This window comes from Camelus ferus, chromosome 9, assembly GCF_009834535.1.
Source record: "Camelus ferus isolate YT-003-E chromosome 9, BCGSAC_Cfer_1.0, whole genome shotgun sequence".
NCBI lineage: Eukaryota > Metazoa > Chordata > Mammalia > Artiodactyla > Camelidae > Camelus > Camelus ferus.
The window spans coordinates 60,205,781-60,228,070 of NC_045704.1; the positions used below are offsets into that span (position 1 = coordinate 60,205,781).

The 22,290-nt window shown below is 46.4% G+C and overlaps 1 protein-coding gene across 3 annotated transcripts in view; it reads left to right on the forward strand.

The window, feature by feature from the left end:
• Positions 1–22,290, forward strand: part of IGSF3 (immunoglobulin superfamily member 3) — a 97,003-nt gene that overhangs the window by 46,881 nt on the left and 27,832 nt on the right. For 2 of the 3 annotated variants that reach the window (XM_032486958.1, XM_032486959.1), the window contains exons 3-7: positions 7,310–7,687; positions 9,629–10,039; positions 15,153–15,542; positions 16,927–16,986; positions 20,167–20,568. In XM_032486958.1, coding sequence (XP_032342849.1) covers positions 7,310–7,687; positions 9,629–10,039; positions 15,153–15,542; positions 16,927–16,986; positions 20,167–20,568 — 1,641 coding nt within the window. The remainder of the gene's footprint in view (positions 1–7,309; positions 7,688–9,628; positions 10,040–15,152; positions 15,543–16,926; positions 16,987–20,166; positions 20,569–22,290) is intronic. The other variant, XM_032486960.1, reaches the window with a different exon arrangement.

The window sequence follows — 22,290 nt, forward strand, 5'->3', positions numbered from 1 at the left end:
AACACTTGTTATTTCTTGTCTTCTTGATAGTAGCCATTCTATGAGGTGTGAATGATGTCTCATTGTGATTTTGATTTTCATTTGCCTGTTGATTAGTGATGTTGAACATCTTTGCGTGTGTCTGTTGGCCATTTGTGTGTCTTCTTTGGAAAAATGTCTATTCAGATCTTCTGCCCATTTTTTAATCAGATTGTTTCTTTGCTATTGGGTGTATGAGTTCTTTATATAAGGACTTTGTTTTCTTTAGAGCAGTTCTCGGTTTACAGCAAGATTGAGAGGAAGTTATGGAGATTTCCTGTGTACCCTTAGTCCACACACATGCATGCTTCCCACATTATTAACATCACTCACCACAGTGGTACATTTTTTAACCAAGGGTGAACCTATACTGATACATCATAATCACCCAAAGTCTGTAGTTTATCTCAGGTTTCACTATTGGTGTTATACATTCAGTGTGTTTGGACAAATGTATAATGACATTTATCCGCAATTATATCAGAGTATTTTCACTGTCCTAAAAATACTGCTTTGTGCTCTGCCTCTTCATATCTCTCACCTCCGCAACCACTGGTCTTTTTGTCTCCATAGTTTTTCTTTTTCCAGAATATCATATACTTGGAATTACACAGCGTGTAACATTATTTCATTGGCTTCTTTCACTTCATAATATGTAATTTCAAGTTCCTATTTCTTTTCATGGGTTGATAGCCCATTTCTTTTTGGTGCTGAATAATATTCCATTGTCTGAGTGTAACACAGTTTGTTTATGCACTCACTTACTGAGGGACATCTTGTTTGCTTCCTAGTCTTGGCAGACATGAAGAGAGATGATGTAAATATCCATGTGCAGGATTTTGTGTAGACAGAAGTTTTCAGTTTCTTTGCATAAATGCCAAGGAGCACGATTGCTGAATTGAATGGTTAAAGTATGGTTAGTTTTACAAGATACCAATGAAACTGTCTTCCAGAGCATCAATACCATTTTGCATTTCCACCAGCACTGAATAAATGTTCCTTTTGCTCCACATCCTCACCAGCATTTGGTGGGGTTAGTGTTTCAGATTTTGGCCATTCCAGTAGGTGTGTAGTAGTATCTCATTTTTGTTTTAATTTGCATTTCCTTGATGACATATAATGTAGAGCCTCCTTTCACATGCTTAATTGCCATCTTATGTCTTCTTTAGCAAGGTGTCTCTTAAGGTCTTTGGCCCACTTTTTAATCAGGTTGGTTTTTTTCTTATTGCTTTAAGAGTTTATTTTATATTTGGCATAACAGTTCTTTATCAGATGTGTCTTTTGCAAATATTTTCTCCCAGTCTGTGTCTTGTTTCTAATTCTCTTGATACTGTCTTTCACAAAGCAGAAGTTTTAAATTTTAATGAAGGCCAGCTTATCAATTATTTCTTTCATGAATCGTGCCTTTGGTGTTGGATTTGAAAAAGACATCACCATACCCAAGGTCATCTGGGTTTTCTCCTATGTTACCTTCCAGGAGTTTTATAGTTTTGCATTTTACAGTTAGGTCTGTGATCTATTTTGAGTTCATTTTTGTGAATGGCATAAGGTCTATGTCTAGATTCATTTTGTATGTGAATGTCTAGTTGTCTGAACACCATTTATTGAAGAGACTATCTTTATTCCATTGTTTTTGCCTTTGCCCTATGTCAGAGATCAGGTTGACTATATTTATAGTGCTAATGTAAATGGTGTTGTGCTTTTAATTTTAAATTCCATTTGTTCTTTATTGGTATATAGAAAAGCAGTTGACTGTGGTATACCTGTAATCTGTATAACCTTGTATCCTGTAATCTTGCTATAATTGCTTATTAATTCCAGAGGTTTTGGTCAGTTCTTTCAGATTTGAACAAATACAGTTTTATGTCTTCTTTCCCAATATGTATACCTTTTTAATTCTTTTTCTTGCCTTATGGAAAAGGAATGGTGAGAAGGGACATCTTTGCATTATTCCTGATCTTAGTGGGAAGCTTCTAGTTTCTCACCATTAAGTATAGGTTAGCTGTAGGTTTTTTTTTTTGTAGATAATCTTTAAGTTGAGAAAGTTCTCCTCTGGTCTTAGTTACCTGAGAGTTTTCGTAGTGAATGGATGTTGAATTTTGTCAAATGTCTTTTCTGCATCTGTTGATATGATCATGTGATTTTTCTTTTTTAGTTTGATAAACGTGATGTATTACATTAATTGATTTTTGAATGTTGAACAAGTGTACCTGGGATGAATCCCACTTGGTTATGGTATGTAATTCTTTTTGTACTTTTTGGGTTTGATTTGCTAATATTTTGTTGAGGATTTTTGCATCTTTGTTCATGAGAAATATGGTCTGCAGTTTTCTTGTAATGCCTTTGTTGGTTGTGGCATTAAGGCCATGCTGGCCTCTTTAATTGATTGAGTTAGGAGGAAATAATCTCTGTTTCTGTCCTATGAAAGAAATTGTAGAGAATTGATAAAATTTCTTCCTTGAATGTATGGTAGAATTCACCTGTGACTCCATCTGGGCTTGGTGCTTTCTGTTTTGGAAGGTTATTAATTATGGATTCAATATCTTTAATAGGTGTAGACTTACTCAGATCATCTTTGCTTCCTGTGTGAGTTTTTGCAGACTGTGTATTTCAAGGAATTGGTTCATTTCATCTAGGTTATCAGATTTGTGGTCATAAGATTCCTTTATTATTCTTTTAATTTCTGTGGAATCTCAAAGCGATTTCCTCTCTTTCATTTTGGATATTAATAATTTCTGTCCCCTTATTTTATTAGCCTGGCTAGGGGCTTATTTATTTTATTGATTTTTTTTCAGAGAACCAGTTTTTGCTTTCATTGATTTTTCTCTATTAATTTTCTTTTTTAATTTTATTGATTTCTGCTTTAATTGTTACTTCTTTTGGTTCCTTTGCGTTTATCTTGCTCTTCTTTTCCTAGTTTCCTAAGGTGGAAACTCAGATTATTGACTTAAGAGTTTTCTTCTTTTCTAATTCAATGCTATAAATTTTCGTCTAATCACTCCCTGCATATCACAGCTTTTGATAAGTTGTATATTAATTTTCATTTAGTTTAAAATTTTTTAATGTCTCTTGAAAATTTTTTTGTGACCCATGTGTTACTTAGAAGTGTGTTGTTTAATCTCCACATATTTTGGGATTTCCTAGTTATCTTTCTGTTACTGATTTCTACTTAAATTCCATTGTGGTCTACCAGCAGACGTTGTAGGATTTCTATTTTTCAAATTTGTTAAGCGGTATTTTATGGCCCAGAATGTGGTCTGTCTTGGTGAATGCTCCATGTGAATTTGAGAAGAATGTTCATTGGATGAAGTAGTCTGTAGGTGTCTATTATAGACAGTTGATTGAAGGTGGTGTTGAATTCAACTATGATTTTCTGCTTACTGGATCTGTCCATTTCTGATCGAGCAGTGCTAAAGTCACCAACTCTGATCTATTACCAGTTTTTGCCTCATGTAGTTTGATGATCTGTTATTATGTGTATACACAATAGGAACTGTTATGTCTTCTTGGAGAATTGACTCCTTTATTCATTATATAATGTCCTTCTTCATTCCTGATAATTTTCTTTACTTTACTCTGTCTAAAATTAATATAGCTATTCCAGCTTTCTTTTGATTAGTGTTAACATGGTATATTTTTCTCAATCCATTTCCTTTTAATCTGTACGTCTTTATGTTTAAGGTGAGTTTCTTGTAGACAAGATATAGTTGGGTCGTGTCTTTCATCCACTCTGACAATCTCTGTCTTTTAATTGATGCATTTAGACCATTGACATTCAAAGTGATTATTGATATAGTTTGGTTTAATATCTACCATATTCATTACTATTTTTTGTTGCCCTTGTTTTTTCTTCCTGTTTTTGTCTCCCACTCTTTTTCTGCCCTTTGTGTCTAGACCTTTTTATGCAGTTATATATAATACTTTGATCTTTTTTAATTTATAAAAGTGATATTTGCTTATTGTAAAATAATTCAAAGAGTACAGAGATGTCTGAAATAAAAAAAAAAAATGTTACTTAAAAAAAGTGATCTCTGCCTGGAAGAACATCCTGTTGTAGGCTGAGAGGGAAGATGGAAGGGGCAGTGGGGTCGGGGGATGCCTTGGCCAGAATTGGGGACATGGGTCTTTTTGAAGGCAGCATCATCTAAGAAAATGAGATCTGGACAGCAGAGGCAGTACCAGGAGAAGGAAATGGGGAAAGTGGAATACGGAAGGGGAATTAAACTGCTGAGAAGAAAAACTTAATTTCTATTTCTATGTTAAGGTCCACTTCCTAAGTGCAGCTTTATTTTCAGGGGTCAAAGGCCCTTTGTGGGGTGGGAAGGAAATTAAGGAGATATTTAATAAGCAGGTACAGCTGAAAGTGTGTGGTTTAAGTACAGTCTAGTATCTGTTTATTTATTTGCCAGGGCTGTTTATAACTTGCTTCCAGCTTGGACAGATTGTTCTGACCCTGATGCCCTGGCTTGTTCAGGCCACTTAACACTGTTTAGCTTCCAGGGGAATAATGTGTATGATCCCCTGATGAAGTGCTTCTGTAAGGTCTGTGGGCAGAAGGCACTCTGAGTGAGCTCAGTATTGCATCACAGGGGCCGGTATCCAATGGCCTTCAGCTGCTTTCTTCTGCCCATTCACTAGAGGAGAATGAAACTCTCTTGACCCAACTCAGTGAAGAGTCTTTGCAGAAGGGAGGAGCTCAAAGCTATTGAGAGCCTTCAGTTAGGATTTGTTCTTTAATTTGGGTACCTGGTTGGCGCTCAGTAGACAGACATCTTTTTTTTTTTTCATTTTTTATTGAAGTGTAGTTGATTTACAATGTTGTGTTAGTTTCAGGTGTACAGCAACGTGATTCAGTTATACATATATATGTGTGTGTGTATATACACACACACACACACACACATATATATTCTTTTCCATTATGGTTTCTTATAAGATATTGAATATAGTTCCCTGTGCTATACAGTAGGACCTTGTTGTTATTCTGTTTTATGTATAGTAGTTTGTAACAAGCAGAGACATCTTAAAACTTAGTTCTTGACACTGCTATGTGTTAGAGTCTTTAAAGCTCCTAATGCCCAGGCTTCTGCATGTCAGACCAGTTATGTGGAGTGGGGTCCAGGCCCTGTTATTTTTTAAAGCTCTCCAGATGATTCCAGTATGGGTCTAAGGTTGAGAAGTAGTGCCTTAAAGAAAGATGCTGGCTCATCCTGACCATCCTCCAGCCTTCTCTGCTGTGGGTAGGGAGTTCTGTCTTAGAACGCTGAAATGCAGGGAGACCTCAGTGTTATGAATGTAGTTAAATTGTTTTCAAAATTCTTCATGTCTAAAGTACTGCAAACATTTGGTTCAAGTATCACTATATGTATATTTTTTAAATTGTCATAGAGTACGCATATTAAAAATGTTATACACCAAATTTTAACTTGCTGAAAATAACTAATGAGCTATCTTCTCGATGACCTTCAATGTAGTCATGGATGCTGTCAACTAGAATGTATCAAGTAAATTCACAGACTACTTTGCTCTAGTGATTTGCCAGCTGCCCCCACCCTCCTCCCTTTTCACTTTCCTCGCTTCTGTTGCTGAAGCCAAGATGTAAAATTTTGTTTAGGAGGAAAGGTTCTGCACGAAAAAAAAGTTTATAAGCCACAGGCCTTCCTTGTAGGGTCTGTTTTAGATTAGATCAGCTTGCTTTGAGGCACAATCATCCCCTGGGCTGGGCTTAGAGTTGCATCCCACCAGGATTTGAGTGGTCCCAGCTGTTCCCCAGCTGAGTCCACTTCAGATAGGTTTATACTGGGACAGCGGTGAGTCCCTTTTGGAGGTGGCATGGGGGAAGCTTTCCTGGGAGTGGGAGTGGGGCTGGGCTGCAGCTGTGGGTGGAGGTGGGTGGCCCAGAGATGGTGTCATTGTCAAGAGGCCATTGGCGTGTCCTTGAGGGATCTCTGGCCAAAACCCTGTCCTCCATGGATCCAGAGCCCCGGAATGTTCCAGCCAGAGGGGCCCTAGGTAGCAGCTCTTTATTAAGGACTAATTATGGGCTAGGCCCTGTGCAAGACGCTTTACAGATGTGGTCTTATTCAGTCTTTTGGAGAGCTCTATGAGGCACACTTATTATCCCCATCTTACAGAGGAGAAAACTGAGGCTTGGAGAGGTTAAGTAACTTATCCAAGGTCACAGTAATAAGTGACAAGGCCAGCATTGGCACATGTGCTAGCCTCCCCCAAAGCCACCTTAGAAATCATTTTATGGATGAAGAGATCAAGGTCCAGATAGGAGAAACAGCTTGTGCAAGATGACACAGCCAGCTCCAGTTCCGGGCAGGGCTGCGACTAGCACTCAGCGGCTCTTTCTGGCACACCACTGTGCCCTGCTGCTGCAGAGGGCAAGGCCAAGGGGTGCGGTCCCTCCCACCTTCTCAGTGCCTCGGGTGGAATCAATTATGCTGGCATGGAATGAGAAAGCAAAGTATGTTTCCCACCCCCATGTCTGCGAGGGGGACACGGAGAAGGCAGGCCAAGGCCATCTGAAGAAGCACATCCTGACCAGAAGGTGGGATGGCCAGTGGTGAACCAGGGCCGTGGTCTCCAGGGTGGCCTGACTTCCTTGTTATGGGGCTGCGCTGTCAGTTGCCCCCATCGGCAGTGTGTGGGCATCTGGGCGACAGGATCTGCTTCAGCCCCTCAGATTCCTGTTGGTGTCTGCTCAGAACAGAAGCAGACTGCAGGGGCTCAGCTCTGCCTCTGCTCGCCGAGGCAAGAGGATGTAGGAGATGCGCCTCTCCGTGGTGTCCCGGGAGCAGCGACCTTGGAGAGCAAGGGTGCCACACCAAAGAAAGGCCCCAGGTCTACCCCCCACCAGCCCTCTAGTCGTTTCATTTCAGCCAGCTTGCAAGATGGTTGCTTTTATTTGTTTTCCTTTGAAGTGCCAAGGATTCAACTTTTCCTGCTCATTTTATTAAAACTTTATAAACAGCATTAATAAATAGATATAAAACTGCTGCATAAATGACAGAGGAACTAAGTGAAATTCCCAAAGGGCAACCATTGAATAAGTAACAGCCCTGTCCTCGCATGATCAAATTCCCATATATGCAAATTAGGGCCAGCGCTTTACCACAGAGTGTTTTAATTAATATTTATAAATCACAGAGCACCTCAGAAAGGGCCAGTGAGCTATTTATATTATGATCATGTCACACGAATAACAAACCCTTTGAAGATTGCTGCCTGCTTTGCATTTTGGTCCGAGAAGTAAGTGAGCCTGTTGTTTGTGTCTCCCGCACAGGGGTAGTGTCAGCGCAGCGGCAAGTCGCCGTCCAGGAAGGGCCCTTGTACCGCACGGAGGGCTCCCACATCACCATCTGGTGCAACGTGAGTGGCTACCAGGGGCCTCCCGAGCAGAATTTCCAGTGGTCCATTTACCTGCCCTCCGCCCCCGAGCGCGAGGTCCAGATTGTCAGCACCATGGACCCTTCTTTCCCTTACGCCATCTACACCCAGCGTGTCCGCAGCAAGAAGATCTACGTGGACAGAGTCCAGGGGAACTCGGCCTTACTGCACATCACCGATCTCCAGGCCCGGGATGCCGGGGAGTATGAGTGCCACACGCCCAACACCGATGAGCGGTACTTTGGGAGTTACAGTGCCAAGATGAACCTCGTGGGTAAGGAGGTGACTGTGTTCACACGGCCGGTGTCCTGCCTGAGTGTCATAGTCAGTTTGCTGCTGTAATAAATCATAGAATGTACTGGGTGCTTCGACAACAAGCATTTATTTCTCACAGTTCTGGAGGCTGGAAGTCTGAGATCAGGGAGCCAGCAGGGTTGGCTCTGGTGAGGGCCCTCTTGGGGGTTGCAGACTGCTGACTTCTTGTCTCCTTACACGGCAGAGAGGGAACGAGGGGGCTGTCTGATCCCTTTGTAAGGGCACTAATTCCATTCACGAGGGCTCCACCCTCATGACCGAATCACCTCCCAGAGGCCTCATCTCCAGGTACCATCACCCTGGGGATTAGGTTTCAACATAGGAATCTGGGGGACATAAACCTTCAGTCCACAACAGTGAGTCACTTCTTTTATAGTGAAGTTTTATTTGACTTTAAAAGAAGAACCCAAAGCTCCCCAAGTATTTCAGAGATCAACAGGTAAGTGAACCGAGTTTGTGTGTTCAACTTACGAGTAATAGGAGGTTGAAGCTGAAGCTTAAAGGAGATCTAACACCGATGCTAAGACTGTCAGAGAAGGTTGACGGACCTTCTAGCTGGTGAAAGGGATATGAACATATAAGGCACAGATGTTTGTGGTTGATGAGCTGAAGAAATGACGAGGAAGACAGGGCCTATGACATCAGCTGGCAGTGGGTGAAACCTCTAGGACATGATGGCCCTTTGGATGGGCTCTGAGCCGCTGGGGGCGCTGCTGAGTCAGGAAGCAAATGCAGCTGCAGGACTTTGCTCAGACCTGGAGTGGGTCTGTGTGTCCTTTGGCTCCAGAGTAAGGAATGTGCACCGGCTGCCTCCCTTGGCCTGGTGCGCCGTGGGCAATGGAGGGAGCCAGAGAAGGAGGGAGAAGGGAGATTTCAGTGTGGATGGCTCTGGGCCACACTCTTTGCCATTGTGAAGGGTCAGACATATTGAGGCTATTCTGTTTTTCTGTCCAAGTCATAATTTCCAGGCTTAATTGTGGTAAGAAAAGCTGGAAATTAAGATTTTCACCCGTCACAGTGGCAAGCATTGTGGCCCAGAGCAGCCTGCAATGGAATCTCCCCACTCCCTCCACCGCAGGCTTCCTTCGGCTCCTTTTCCTTTCTCTGACAAGTCTTCATCCCAACAGGAGGCCTGTGAGATCCAGCCCTGGGCTGAGCGTGGTGAGAAGACACAGCCTAGTTGTGATTGGGGTGGCCTTGTCAGCCTGCGGTGGTGGGGGGTGATGTTTCGTCTCCAGAGTAAAATTCTGACCGAGGGACCACAGGGAAATCTCTTCACTCGCCTGGCCCGTCCCCGTACTTCTAGTGCATGAGCATGACACATGGTGACACATGACTTGTATGAAAATGAAACCTACGAAAAAGTCGAGAATGCTGCTTTTTTTCTCTACCATAACTGTTTAAAAAAAAAAAATAGCCTTCCTAGAGCACTGCATTGCTGAAGTGAGTTGGGGGAATGTGGGCGTGGGGTGACGAGAATGGAGAAAATGAGCAAGATGTGTGGAAATGTGAAACTCCAAGTGCCAGAAACTCTTTCTCTTTGAAGATCAGTCAGAAGCCAACTAACTTAAAGTGTCTGGAAGCACTCCCACCGTGAACAACAAAATCTCATTTGACTTAGCAAAAAATTCCTCTTACGTGGTATCTTCAGGGAGTTCATTTATTACATAAAACGAAATACAACCTCACTTTTTAGCTGAGGTACCAAACCGGTAAGTGTTAAGTGCCCCCAAATTGCAGCCCAAATCCAGACAGAAAGCTCGTTCTGTGTCTGGGTCACCTGGAGGACCTTGGTGGCCCTGCAGTGATGGTGGAAGGCAGAGTGGGTGGGAGTTTCGCCCTTGTGAGTGTAAGATCTGTGGCCTTGTGACCGCGCCCTCGGGCCGCTTCTGTGTTGCAGTGATCCCGGACTCTCTGCAGACCACCGCTGTGCCGCAGACCATGCACAAAGTGGAGCAGGACCCCCTGGAGCTCACTTGCGAGGTGGCCACGGAGACACTGCAGCACAGCCACCTGTCTGTGGCCTGGCTCCGGCAGAGGGGCGGCGAGAAGCCGGTGGAGGTCATTTCCCTGAGCCGGGATTTTGTGCTGCAGTCCAGCAGTGACTACGCGCAGAGGCAGAGCCTGGGGGAGGTGCGTCTGGACAAGCTGGGGGCCAGCACCTTCCGCCTCACCATCTTCCACCTGCAGCCCTTCGACCAGGGCGAGTTCTACTGCGAGGCGGCCGAGTGGATCCAGGACCCCGACGGCTCATGGTACCCCATGACCCGAAAGCGTTCCGAGGGGACCGTGGTCAACATCCAGCCCACTGGTCAGTCTCCCGTCTCCATCCTCTGTCTGGTGGGGAGGGTGGGCGGATTCCGGGAGGCTGTGCAGACCCCTTCGGTGACTCTAAAAGGACTCGGGTTGCTGAGGGCCCAGGTATTCCCAGACCTGACCTCCCAATGAGTCACAGAGAGGAGCTGCCCAGACTGGACCCTGCTTACAGACGTGGCTACTTTGACCTGCATGGAGTTCTACATGTTTTAGAATTACAAATTCTGTTTAAAACTTGGGAGAATTTTACCCAAACTGTTTGGATCTTGGGACTGGGTTCCCGTTAGCCACGGTGGCCGCCCTGCTTTGGTGACGTTGCCTGTTTCCGCTTCCCATCCTGTTTCATTGGTGGAAGACATTTGAGTTTCTGAGCCTTCCATCATTGGTGTGAAATTACGAACTAGGGAAATTTGGGCTTAAATTATCATTTTTTACATTAATAATCCTTCTTTGCTGGTGGTTTATAATTTCCAAAATGCCTTATCCCATGTTACTTCACATCCCCTCAGTAGTTCTGTGAGGTAAGTAGGTGGTGGGGAAGACACGGGGGACTGATCGCTTTATAGTGGGGCCCCAAGACCAGCCAGGGGGCACACTGGGGAGGCCAGCCCCAAGAGTACCAGGTGCTACCATAAACACTTTTGTCAAGTGAAAGACCTGGAAAGGGAGCTCCCTGAGGAGGCTGAGTGATGTACTTGTGGCTGGGACAAGATGACAGTGGCACGTGGAGCTGAGATCCTCCCTGATGCCTCATAGATGCTGCCACAATCCCCGACTGCGCTCTCTCGGCCCCCGAGTCCAGCCAGGCTCCAGGTCAGAGCCAACAGCAGATGCTGGCTGCCTTGGCTGGGCTTGGGGCAGGCTCTCCGTGGGCCTTCTGTCCCCTGGCGTTGGTTGGAGGGTGGTGACTGTGCCGTCACTGACGTGCAGAAGTGACCCAAGGGCCTTTCCTTGTGCTGCACTTGTCCTGGTGAGTAGAGGTGTGGTGCATGCGAGATGAGCGGGGGCGTCTGAGGTGCGGGTGGGGGTCCCCTCTTCAGGACCTGTCTCGTGACCTCCCAATGGCCTTGGTCTTTGCATAGGTCTTCTGCTACTTGTTCAGTCATTCTAGAGCTGTGCTTCAGACTTAACTAACAGTGCAGATTCCTGAACTGGGCTCCCGGGAAGCTGGGTTTCTAGTACACTTCCCACGTGATTCTTCTGCTGTCTACGCTTTGTTAGGCATGGCTCTAGATAGTGGTCAAAGGGCAGAAGCGATTCTCTGGACGTCTGATGGATGTGAGGGCTTTTACGGAAACAGCTGGGCTCCTGGACAGGTAGCATTTTATCTGGTCTGTAGGACCCAGACCATTTGCAAACTCCTGGAACTTCCGGTGCTGAGACATCTATGGAAGGCGCTTTATTTCATATTTATCCCTTCCCTTCCTGGAATGGTTTTAAGATCAGCTTCAAAAGTCTGGGCCAAGTTTTGAGTCTTAATGCTTTTAAATTAGGTTGCATCAGTTAATCTTCTTTATTTTAATCTTACCAATTTGGAATTAGGATTTTTTGAATTTGCCCAGCAAATGTATCCAGACTAAGCCAGCAGAGGGAAAACTAGGTGAAAAAAAAGTTGGTGACTTCACTCCACGTCCCTGTGCCGCTCCAGTTCAGTGGTTGTAGCCCCCACTTTGCCCTTCTCTTAGCTCATTTCAGTAAACATGCAGTAAGTCTCGACAGCATTGTAGGTGTGGTGATAGGCATTGGGGTTCAAAGATGAATAACACCTGGTCCCTGCATTCAGGGAACTGTAGGTCTGAAAGCCAGTGGCCAAGTGGAGGCCGCTCAGTGCTCTGACAGTGTTGTGGATGGAATGCCACGGGGACACGATGATTATAAAGTGTTGTTGCAACAGTGTCTCCCCTGGATGGGGTAGTTAAGACAAATTCAGGAAAACCAACCATTTGATAACTTGAGCTGAGTCTTGAACTTTAGCAGACATCAGGAGGAGAAGCATAAAGGTCCAAAGTACATGTTTGGCAAGCACAGGGAAGCCGTGTATGAGCAGGTGTTGAGTTCCGGATACGAGTGGTGAGAGGAGGTGGGAGAGGTGGCCTGAAGCCCCACATGCCAGATTGTGAGCTTGGCATTGACTGTGTGGTCCAAGCATTTCCGGCTGTTCTTGGAATCCTAGGAGCCCGTAGAGGTGCTGAGAAGTGGCGTGGGTGGGTGTGGGTGTGTGCTCATGTGTGTGGGCACACGCCAGGGGTGCTGAGGAAGGCATGTGAGGGCCGCAGTCTTCCCCCTTGCCTCAACCAAACGTTTTCTGTATTGGGCAGCAAAAGATTTTGTATGAAAAAAGGAAGTGCCCCCCCTTCTCCTGCCACCTGTCGTCTGCCCAGTAAAGTTTGAAAACCACTGCTGCAGATACTTGGAGCGGGGAATAGAGATTTTTAAGCCGAGAGTGACAGAATCAGGTCTGGAGTTTAGAAGGGAAGGACCATGGAGGCCACCTAGAGGTGGGTTGAACAGGTTGGTCTGAAGTCAAGAGACCAGGCAGGAAAAGAGCTGAGGAGGCCAGGGCTGAGTGAGTTGCAGTGGCCGAGAAAGCGGGCAGTGGGTGCAATAGGCAACAGAATGGAGAGCACTGTGGAAGGAAGGGTCCAACTACTGGGAGCCCTGAGCCCTGAGGTGGGGCCCTGGGTGAGTCTCTGAACTGCGATAGGGAGGGATGGGGTAATGAGGATGGGTTAAGTCCTTCCTAGAAACTTCTTCTTCCCCTTGAGTGGCCACAGTGGTTGTCTTTTCTTCTATTTCAGTCAATTTTGGTTAAGGAGTCCATCCTGCAAGCAGACTCTCATAGGGACACTCGGTATATGAACCCCCCAGCGTGTCATCAGACATGGAGCTCAGTTAGAGGCTGAACTTGGGAGTCCTGAGGGCCCAGGGAAAACCCTCAGGGTGAAAACGGAAAGGGCCAGGAGGACTGCAGCAGTGAGAGCAGGTCAGGGGAGTGGGTCCCGGTGACAGAGGGAGAAACAGGGGTCAGGCCAGGAGGAGGAGAAGCAGGAGGAAAGGTGTCATGGACCCAAGGGAGGAGAGCTGGCCCAGAGACTGAAACCTGCTTGAGAAAAGCCTTCGGTTGTGATGAGGGGATGGGGAGGAGACATTGGTGACATTTGCTAGGTCAGCGAAGTGTGGGAGATGGCCAGAAGGGAAATTTCAGTGAGCCGAGGAGTGAGGGGCTATTGGAGAAAGCATAAATCAATTTCTGGAGGTTTCATTGACTGGGAATAACCAAGGGCAAGTTTCTGTGCAGAACGGAGGGTGGTGTGCTTTGAATCTTGTCTTCAGCCTGGGAATGTGAAAGCTTCACCAAGCCGTGGAAGGGCTCCCATGAGATCATAGGCGTCTGGCTGCCAAAGAGAAAGCCCTGAGGGTGGGGCCCTGGGTGATATTTGAACAGCTGAAGCCAGCCTAACTCTGAGGAAGTGGGAAGGCTGAGGTCTGGGGTATCTGCACATCTTCAGTGGCATTTATGGGGAAGGGGTGCTTTTTTATCGTTAATACTGAGTTAACGAGAATCTGGTTGACCAGAGAGCTCATAGCTGGCGGATGTTGCAGCTCAGCCCCGCGTGGGGTTGTGCGCCCAGGTAGAGCCTGGCGGAGGGAGCCCGTGCCGCTCAGGGCTGGCCTCTGGGGAGAGGGGAGCTGAGGCAGCAGCGGTCACCTTGGAGGCCAGCCCCTGCAGTCCAGTGTGGTTTTCTTTGTCAGGAAGTCTGGGGAATAAGGAAGGAGCTAGTTCGCTGGAGAGGATGGGTGTCTGGGACAAGACACTGGTCCAGCAGGAGGGGAGGAGGTGGAGAGCCTGAAGAACAGCTGGTACAGAGTCAGGCTGGGGCTGGAGACAGGAGTGTGGGAACAGTGCTCTTGTGATTCCTGTGTTTTGTAGGGAAATAGGATTCTTATATGAATGCATGGAATAGGGGCATAAGAATGGGGCAAGGGCCTTCAAGAGAGTGGGAAAGGTTTGGAAATACCAGTGCAGAGAAGGCAGTCCAGACTGGAGCTAATGGATCTACAGGGAATTCAATCGTTCCTGTAATGTGATTTTCCCCTCCATACTCTCCTTAGGGGAACAGAGCTAGAACGGGGAGGAGGAGGGACTTGGGCAGCGGTTACAGCTGCAGCCTCCCACACCCAAGGTTCTGTGGTCCTGTTTTCCAGGACAAGAGCCTCTCCAACCCTTCACCCCCTGGTCTTCTGCCATGGGTGCCTGTGAGATATGATAACCGTCTCTTGGCGTTGGCAGTCACTGTGCACCGTTACGTGGTGTGTATGGGTGTGTAGCGGTGATGAGCCATTCTCTGATCACCTGCCCCTACTGCCTGGTTAAACCCCCGGCCCTTTGAGGGGTGCTTGGGTTCACCGTTTCAGAGGTCACCTGGATGTAGGTACTTGCCCACTCCATCTTTCTAGAGGCTAATCTGACAGGTGATGGACTAGTGAGAAGACATTAGTTTTCACTTTTCCTACGCAGTGTTGTTAGGCATTGTCTTACCTGTGTCTTATTTCTAGTATTTACATGGAGGGGGAGAACATATTTCTCTCTATTTTTTTTCTCTGAGTATTTATTAGGGTTGGGGTCAGCGCCTAGGCCACTGTATAATTTTGTCTCACAAATCTCAGCAGGGTAAGTCCTACAATACTTGCTGAAAATATTTGTAATCCTGGTGCTTAACTGGAGTTTTGGGCATGTAGATGAAGGTTGGGCCTTCATAATCTGCCGTGTAAGTGACATTGGGAGTGATACTGCTTACTGACCTCCGGGAGTCTAACCTAGGGCGTTACATGCTGCAGACAGAGCCCCATTTTCCTGTCAGGGGTAACAAGCCCCTTTGACTGTCTGGATCTACTACCTTTGAGTTTTTTTCTGTGATATTCAAGGGTTTTTCTGGGTCTCAGATCCCCAGGGTGTGAATTGGATTTTTCTCTCAAGACAAGTGCAGAAGTGCCTTCCCAGTAGTTAGCTTTGTAAGAAGGCACGGGTAGAGGGAATTTGCTGACACAGTTTGGAGAGCTGAGGCCTGTGTTCACCCAGGACGTGTATGTTTTATTTGTTTTCTCAGACAAAGAGTTCACCATTCGGCTGGAAACGGAGAAGCGGCTGTACACGGTGGGTGAGCCAGTGGAGTTCAGATGCATCCTGGAGGCGCAGAACATTCCTGACCGCTACTTTGCCGTCTCCTGGGCTTTCAACAGCTCACTCATTGCCAGCATGGGCCCTAATGCCGTGCCAGTCCTCAACAGTGAGTTCACCCATCGGGAAGCCCGGGGCCAGCTCAAAGTGGCCAAGGAGAGCGACAGCATCTTTGTGCTGAAGATCTACCACCTCCGCCAGGAGGACAGTGGCAAGTACAACTGTCGTGTGACAGAGAGAGAGAAGACAGTCACTGGGGAGTTCATCGACAAGGAGAGCAAGCGTCCCAAGAACATCCCCATCATCGTCCTCCCCATCAGTAAGTGGAGAGAGGTGCTGCTTCCTCCTTCTCCTCCCGCTGGGCTGTTTCAACAGCTAGCGTCATTTCAGAGAAGTCGGGGCAGAGAAGAAGGGCTATGGGGAGGAGAGGGCAGGGCAGGTGGAACTCCAGGGTTCGGTCAGAGCTGGCAGAGAAAATCCGTTACCCGCTCTCCTTTCTCCAGCTCACCTGCCCACGCTTAGCAGCCCTCCCCATAGGCAGAGCGTGAGCTGTGGGTTTGCAGGCTGGAGAGGGGCCCAGCAGAGCCAAGCGCTCACGGCCCTATGTAAACACCCAGCAGTGCCAGCTCAGCTTGGAGGCAAACCAGCAATCCAGGGCAGCTGTTTGCTCCTGTGTGGGGATTAAGTCCCAGAAGAAGTGGGTGGATGCCTGTCTTGAAATCTCACTTAAGAGGGTTGGTCTTTTATGGAACAATTTTAAATCATAAAGTGCATTATTTAAAAAGGTTCATTGTCTGGGTTTTAGGGGTATAAGGATTGGCATTTCCCTAATTGTCTCTCCTCTGCTGAAACTGGGTTTTTAAAAGTCAGTGGATGGGACCTCTCCCATCTTCCTAGAGCGTAGACTATTTCCAAGGCTGCTCAGGCAGGCTCTCTGCCTCCTTGTGGCTGGTGGTGTCTGGGCGGGTAACGTCAGGACTGGGGACTCGGGGGGCTGCCTGTGTTTGCTTATGTTGGGTTTAACATCCATAGTATCAGGATGTTCTCATTAACATCTCAGTTCTCTCATAGTTTTGTTTTTAATAAAAAGAGAACACTTACAATGCCCTGATTTTAAACAAGACGGTGAAATTTTTAAACTAACCTTGAACCTTTTCTCAACTGCTGAAGGCTGATCTTTCTCTTAGCCCTGTAATGATTCCCTTTACATTTTTATTTACACTTCTACATGTTTAATATAGTTCTCTTCAAGTGTGCAGAAAAAAAAAACAGACACGGGGTCTTGCCACCCTTTTTTCTTTTCTCACCAACAAGATTACTTTCTTTCGTGCTTCTTTTTTTTAAAAAAATCTCTCTCATGCACACACCTGATGATCTTGAAATCCTTTTCTTTCTTGGACTTCTCCCCCCTGCATTGCCTAGCATGGTGCTTTGCATACAGTAGGTGCTTGCTGAGTATTTGTAGAATGGAAATTGTCCAGTTGGATGCCCACTGTCTCTGCTGTTTTCCTGTTGGCCTGTGCTTGCCTTAACCACGGACTCTCTACTTTTAAATCTGCAACTAATTCCTCATTGTTTTGTAAGGACCCAGTGGAGGGCAGCCACACTGTGTACTTCCTCTTATTTCTTATGCTAAGAGATTTCCCCCGTCCCCTTCCAAGAACCTGTTTGATGATCTGTGGCCTGCTGTATTGCTTTTCCAGCAGATAACTGGGTAGTTAAAGTCCCCCAGCACCACCAGATCCTGCCCCAAGGCCACTTGGGTAAGTCTGCCAAAGAACGACAGTGATCACGTCGGTAATGGTGATGAGAAAAACTTGGATTTTCATGGCGCTTTTCCTCCCAAGAGCCCAAGGTGCTTCTGCGTTGATCATCTCGCTCCCACCCCTCAAATCCCTGGAGGGGCCAATGGCCTATCCACCCCATGAATGAAGAAGCCATAGCACCGTTCAGAGACGGGGCTGAGCCGGTTCTGTTGGTTGAGCTTGCATTGCACTAGAATTATTTGCTTCTAACTGCAGATCCACTGCTCTGCGCTTAGCCCTTGCTACATCATCAGCCTCCTGATTGGAAATTTCGTTGGTGAACATGCACTTAGATTCTCATTAGCTCTGTCCTAGTTTTTACTCAATCCGGAGCGTTTTAAATTGCTGGCTGCCTTTCCTCAGGCCTGGGAACATTTGTAAATAGTCTTAATGGGCAGCGCGGTGCTGCGTCTGTATTTGCCTTGGCCTGGGCTGCAGAATGGGTTTTCTTCTCGTAGTTTCACAACCAGCTGTGTGGTTTTTCCAGGCTTGCTCGAGCAGCAGAGCACCAGATAGCAGCCCTCATAACAAGCAAGCCGGGCTTACGGAGGAGTCCACTGGGGTGACAGTAGGGGATGGGAAAGATGCCCTGCAAGTAAGGCAAGCAAAGGGATTTTTTTCCCTTAATGCTGAAGTTGCCCTTCTTTATTTTTTATTTTAATTTTTTTATTTTTTGTGCGCTCCCCTTACGATCACAGTTTATTGTAAAGGCTGCAAATGAACAGTCAGATGAAGGTAGCCCAGATGGGTCCCGTGAAGGGGCCTCTGTGCCCGAGGATTGGGGTGCACCACTCTCCTGGCCCGTGTCTGTTCACCAACTTGGAAACGCCCCCAATTTTGTTGTTTATGGGGTTTTATTTAGGTCCCATTATGTAGGCATGATTGATTAAGTCACTAGCCATCGGTGACTTTTTAAAAACACCTTTCTTGTGGTATGGTTCCTATATAGTAGACTACACATATTTTGGATGTACAGTTTGATGAATTTTAATAGATACAGACACCCATGAAACCACCAGGAGTTCTTTAATTCCTCACTTTGAATTGATAACGCCGGGAGTCTTCATGAGTCTTGAATCTACAGAGGAATATTATTATTAACAGTGATGATGAAAAAGAATTACCCCACCTAATGCTGTCAGTGGCACGACCCTAAGAAGTAGGAACTGTTAGTGTCTCCATTTTGCACATAAGAGATGGAGGCTTGGGTGTGGTAACCAAGAACCCCGGGGCTGCAGGGTTAGAACAGGAGACCTGAGCCTGGAGCCGGGTCTGCCTGCCTCCAGATCCCCGTTATGAGCCACTCGGGCTTTAGGGGTAGCTAATCAGGAGTCTTAATCAACTCTGTGAATCAGCCTGGTATGGCTCCTCGGAGAATTCCTCTTCCCTGCCCTGTCCGGATTTTTTTCCATGTGAAGCAGGCCAATCTAGAGTAGGTGGCAGACGTGTTCACCGAGGCAAGAGTGACCTGCTGGGGCTCAGTGCTCATCTTTGCCTGGCTCTGCCTGTGGGGAAACCCCGGGGAGGAAAGTTGATTAAGACGCATGGTCATGGGAACGGGTGGCTCCCTGCTCAGTAACTGGGTGTGCCTCTTAATCTGGGATTTGATTGATTGATTTAAAATTGTTGTATGTGTTTCACATAGAAAATTGGAGCCAAATTAGTTCAGGTACTTTCTGTTCTTTTATATTTATGGGCTTTTTTGAATTCAATGTAGATAATCATACAAAATAATATATCGATAATTAAGATCAATTAGACTATCCACAATATTTATAAATACAAAGTTAGCGGGAATAGTCAAGTTAATTATGATCATGTGGACCAGTTTTTGCAAACCTGCATTTTAGATGATTTATAGATATTTCATTTACTTTTTAATCTTAAAAAAACTGCACAATGTAAATAATAATCTCCCTAATCTTATAGAAGAAGGCATGTAGAATTTAAATAATTCCATTGAGCAAGTTCATAGAGCTAAGTGAGTAGCAAAGGAAATAGAATCCTTATCCATAACTGTGACTGGCAGAAAGTTTCAGGGTTGAGAGCAGTGGAGCCCCAGGGCTGAAGGTGGACCGCATGGGGGCGAACCACTGGCTTTGGGCCGATGCTCTGTTTTTTTTGTTTTTTTAATGGAGGTGCTGGAGATTGAACCCAGGACCTCACGCATGCTAAGCACACACTCTACCACTGAGCTATATACCCTCTCCACCCGCTGTACTTGTGTGTTAAGGATATGGAAGCTCGCCCCCCCACCACACTCTGTGAACCAAGACCATCGATGCTCCATCATTATCCACACTCAAGCAAGCATGTTACCTTCCAGATCCTTCCTGTCATTTTGTTTTCTACATCCTAATGTTGCCCTGAAGGACTGAAATGACACGTATGGATGTTTAGCTTTTATTCAACTGCTGTAGCCCTGAATGGTGGGAAGACTTAGTGAAGTAGAATTTTCAAGTTATTCTACTTACTGAAAACACAAGTTGAATATCCTTGAGCCCCAGCTGAACACGTCACAATTGGTCCCTAGGTGTCTGCAGGAGATTGATTCCAGGACCTCCCGCAGATCCCCAAGTCCATAAATGCTCAAGTCCCTTATATAAAATGGCATCAGATTTGCAAATAACCTACATATGTCATCTCTAGATTACTTATAACACCTAATAAATGTAAAGGCTATGTAAATAGTTGCCAGCACAAGGCAAATTCAGGCTTTGCTTTTCAGAACTTTCTGCAAGATTTTTTTTTTATCCATGATTAGTTGAATCCATGGATGTGGAACCCTAGGATGTGGAGGGCCAACTATACTGGATAAATTGCTCTATGCCCTAAGCATAATGCCGTGGTGTTGTATTTCTTAGGTTCTGGTTCAGTCTCAGGTCTGAGACCCTCATTATCCCGCACGTTATCTTTGCACACAGCAAAGGGCCTCCTAGGTTATCAGATCTACAATCATGGGGAGTGATGCCCAGAACCAGCCAGGGCTTGCAGCAGCAAGCATCAGAGTGTTTGTGTCCTCTAAGTTTCCCCGTACCTGAATAGGGTGACATTTGCACCCCTCCTCCTGTGACATCTGTGGGGAGGGTGCAGCGGAGCCCAGAAATCCCCACTGTGGCACTCTCTCCCTCTCCGCAGAGAGCAGCATCTCCGTGGAGGTGGCCAGCAATGCCAGTGTGGTCCTGGAGGGGGAGAATCTGCACCTCTCCTGCACTGTCCGCACGGCGGGCCGGCCGCTGGGCCGCTTCTCCGTCGTCTGGCAGCTCGTGGACAGGCAGAACCGCCGCAGCAATATCATGTGGCTGGACCGGGACGGCACCGTGCAGCCCGGCACGTCCTACTGGGAGCGCAGCAGCTTTGGGGGCGTGCAGATGGAGCAGGTGCAGCCCAACTCGTTCAGCCTGGGCATCTTCAACAGCAGGAAGGAGGATGAGGGCCAGTATGAATGCCATGTGACCGAATGGGTGCGGGCAGTGGACGGCGAGTGGCAGGTCGTTGGAGAGCGCCGGGCCAGCACCCTTGTCTCCATCACGGCTCTCGGTAAGTAAGCTCCGGGGTCTTTTGGTGGGACTGTTGGGGAGATGCTCCCGTGTCAAGACCCTTATAGTGTCGACTGAAAAAAAAATGCACAACCTAAAAGCTGAGAAATATGTTTTATTTGGAGGACTTTCTGAGGACTTCAAGCATGGGAGACAGCCTCTCAGGTAGCTCTGAGAGACTGCTCCACAGAGATAAGGGAGAGGCCATGATATATAGGGGGTTTTGCTACAAAGACCAGGTAGACAGAACATTAGAAGATTACTGTTAATTAGAGAAAAGCAGATGTCTCAAGTTAAGGACTTTTCTGTGTATGGGACGATGCAAGAGTCTGAGCTCATTGAAGTCATTCCTTTGATAGGCACCTTAGCTATCTAGGGCCAGTATTCTGTGCTTTCCCATCCTGAGTCCCCAGGTGCACCGTTGGGGGTGGCTGCAGTGGCCAAGGGCTTGGCAGAGTGCAGCCCGTTTGTTTCCATCCTGAGTTCCCTCAGGGCTCATCTTTAGGGGCGGCTGTAATGACTTCCTGGCTGTAGCATCCTTTGTTTACTGACATGGCAGGCAACGTTTTTCATTCACAAAAGGAAACCTGGCAGGAAACAGATGGCACCTTCCAAAGGGTTTAATTGAAGAAGGCTTAGGGAAATGTGGATGGGGTTAAATGAACCAACAATGGTTCAACCTGGTGGGCCCCTGGGTACGGGGGACAGCTGGGCGCTTTTACTACTCCTGAGTCTGGGTGGTAGGAGTGAAGTTGTAAGAATTCTGGCCAGGGAGCAGTGGCCCCAGGTGGAGGAACGTGGCCACTGCCAAAATTGGCCTGGAAGAGCCAGAACAAATCCTCTCCCTCCTGCCCCCCAGCCTCTCCTGCCCAGGGGCTCAGCCCCCCTGAAAAATTGAGAGAAGGGCAAAGAAAGGGCAAGGAAATCACCTTTTGCCATTTATTTAGCATTTACTATGTTCCTGGCTGATAAACACTTACACTTAATTGTCCCTTGAAATCCTCACCTAGCCTACAGGTGAACACTGTGATTTTACAAGGAGACTAGTGAGACAGGTTGACTCTTTTCTCAGGGGTATAGCTTTTAAATGACAGACCCACAGTCTGAGCCCAGGAAACCAGCAATCCATCTTAATTTTTTTTTAATCTGTGTTTTTATCTTTTCCTCTGTAAGTATTGTCCTTAAGAAAGCCATTTCTTCATTAGCATGAAATTAAAAGATACCTCGAGATTTGCTAAAACCTTGAGAATGTTAGATTTGCTTCTTATAGGGTAAAGACGCTTCTATCGACATTTATCTGCCTAATAGAATCAGTATATTAAATTTTGAAAGACCAGTCTGCTACTTTGCTGGGAAGGTAACTTGTCACATTGTCTTCCTGTTTATCAAGAGACTATGACATCAGTTGTCCTCAGTGACTTTGCACCCCACCCCGTGCGTCCATGTTGCCACCATCCTCACAGGTATGGCTGGTGGGGCTTTTGGACACACCCCAGTAGAGATGGCAGCCTCAAGTGGTTTTGCCCTCAACAAAGTCCTTTATCACCACCCACCCCCAGATTAGAATTACATTTACTTTCCAAAAGCTTGATCCCAAGGATTGACCTGTTTTCTGCACTAACCACACAGCTCAGATTTCTGTCTCTTGAAACTTCGTCCAGTGGTTGAGTTCCCTGGTCAGCTCAGCCCCTCTGCTCAGCACCCAGTGAGGACGTGTGGGAAT